The sequence below is a fragment of the Vicugna pacos genome, chromosome 10 (assembly GCF_048564905.1).
Source record: "Vicugna pacos chromosome 10, VicPac4, whole genome shotgun sequence".
Classification (NCBI taxonomy): domain Eukaryota; kingdom Metazoa; phylum Chordata; class Mammalia; order Artiodactyla; family Camelidae; genus Vicugna; species Vicugna pacos.
Window position 1 is genome coordinate 62218725 of NC_132996.1, and position 1540 is coordinate 62220264.

At 43.2% G+C, this 1540-nt stretch overlaps 1 protein-coding gene across 1 annotated transcript; it reads left to right on the plus strand.

The window, feature by feature from the left end:
- Positions 1–229: 229 nt before the first annotated feature.
- Positions 230–1171, plus strand: LOC102542164 (olfactory receptor 5D13-like). The gene has a single exon (XM_006214128.2). The coding sequence runs from the start codon at positions 230–232 to the stop codon at positions 1169–1171; it is 942 nt and encodes a 313-aa protein (XP_006214190.2).
- The last annotated feature ends 369 nt before the right edge of the window (positions 1172–1540 follow it).

Genomic DNA, 1540 nt, shown 5'->3' on the forward strand with positions numbered 1-1540 from the left:
GTGTCCCCTCAGGCAAGTGCCTTAACTTATATATGCCTCAGGTTCTTTTTTTCAGAACACGAGGTTACTTGCTTTGCAATTCAGAGTGTTATTTAGAGACCAAAATGCACGTATCTTAAAGTTTGAGCACAATGTGTGCAACGCAGTGAATGTGATATAGGTGCACTATTGTCATCGTCATGGTTACTATTTTTATTATCACTATTGCAGATTTTCTCCAACAGCAGTCATGCTAGCTGGAAATCAGAATGCCACAGCCACGTTCACCCCCTTGGGCTTCTCGGAATATCCTGACCTGGTCCAGGTCCCCTTGTTCCTGGTGTTCCTCGTCATCTACACTGTCACTGTGCTGGGGAACCTGGGCATGGTCACCATCATCAGGGTCAGTCCCAAACTCCACACCCCCATGTACTTCTTTCTTAGTCACTTGTCCTTTGCTGATTTCTGTTATTCCACCACAGTCACACCCAAGCTCTTGGAGAACTTGGTTGTGGAAGACAGAACCATCTCTTTCCTGGGATGCATCCTGCAATTCTTCTTCGCTTGTATATTTGCAGCGGCCGAAATCTTCATGTTGGCAGTGATGGCCTATGACCGATTTGTGGCCATTTGTAAGCCTCTACTGTACACAGTAGTCATGTCCCCAAAGCTCTGTGCATTACTAGTGGCCGGACCCTATACATGGGGGGTAGTCTCTTCCCTGACACTCACCTATTTTCTCCTGGCATTATCCTTCTTTGGGTCTAACATTATCAATAATTTTGTCTGTGAGCACTTGGCCATTGTCTCTGTCTCCTGCTCTGACCCCCACATCAGCCAGATGCTTTGTTTTGTCATCGTCATATTCAGTGAGGCGAGCAGCCTGGCAATTATCCTCACTATTTATATTTCCATTTTTGTCACTATTATAAAGATGCCTTCTGCTGCTGGGCGCCAGAAACCCTTCTCCACTTGTGCCTCTCATCTGACCGCCATCACCATTTTCCATGGGACGGTCCTGTTCCTTTATTGCGTACCCAACTCCAGAAACTCATGGCTCATAGTCAAAGTAGGTTCTGCCTTTTATACGGTGGTGATTCCCATGCTGAACCCTCTGATCTACAGCCTCAGGAACAAAGACGTGAAAGAGAGTGTCAGGAAATTAATGAATCACGTAATACCATTTTGTTGAAGACTTGTATTTCCACAAGAAATTTGATCTATCAGATAAAGCCATGTTCAGTGCTTCTAGTAGAGGTGATGATTCAAATTTTGTAGTCAATTCACTAGATTTTTAAATCTAGTCATAAACCAGTTATTTAATCATTTGATTTCTATGCACTTCAGTGTTTAATGAAATAGAGGCAAACCATACGTGAAATAACGTAAGTGCTGTGGATGAGTCGCGTCTCCCCAAATATCTATGTCCACCCGGAAGCTCAGAATGTGAACTTATTGGTCAACAGGATCTTTGCAGGTGTAATTAAGGTAAAAATCAAGATGAGATTAAAGTAAGCCCTAAGTTCAAAGAATGCGTTTTTATACAGGACCGAAAAAAAAA

Coding starts and splice junctions, on each gene's coding strand:
- LOC102542164 (XM_006214128.2), top strand. CDS start 230: ATGCTAGCTGGAAATCAGAATGCCACAGCCACGTTCACCCCCTTGGGC.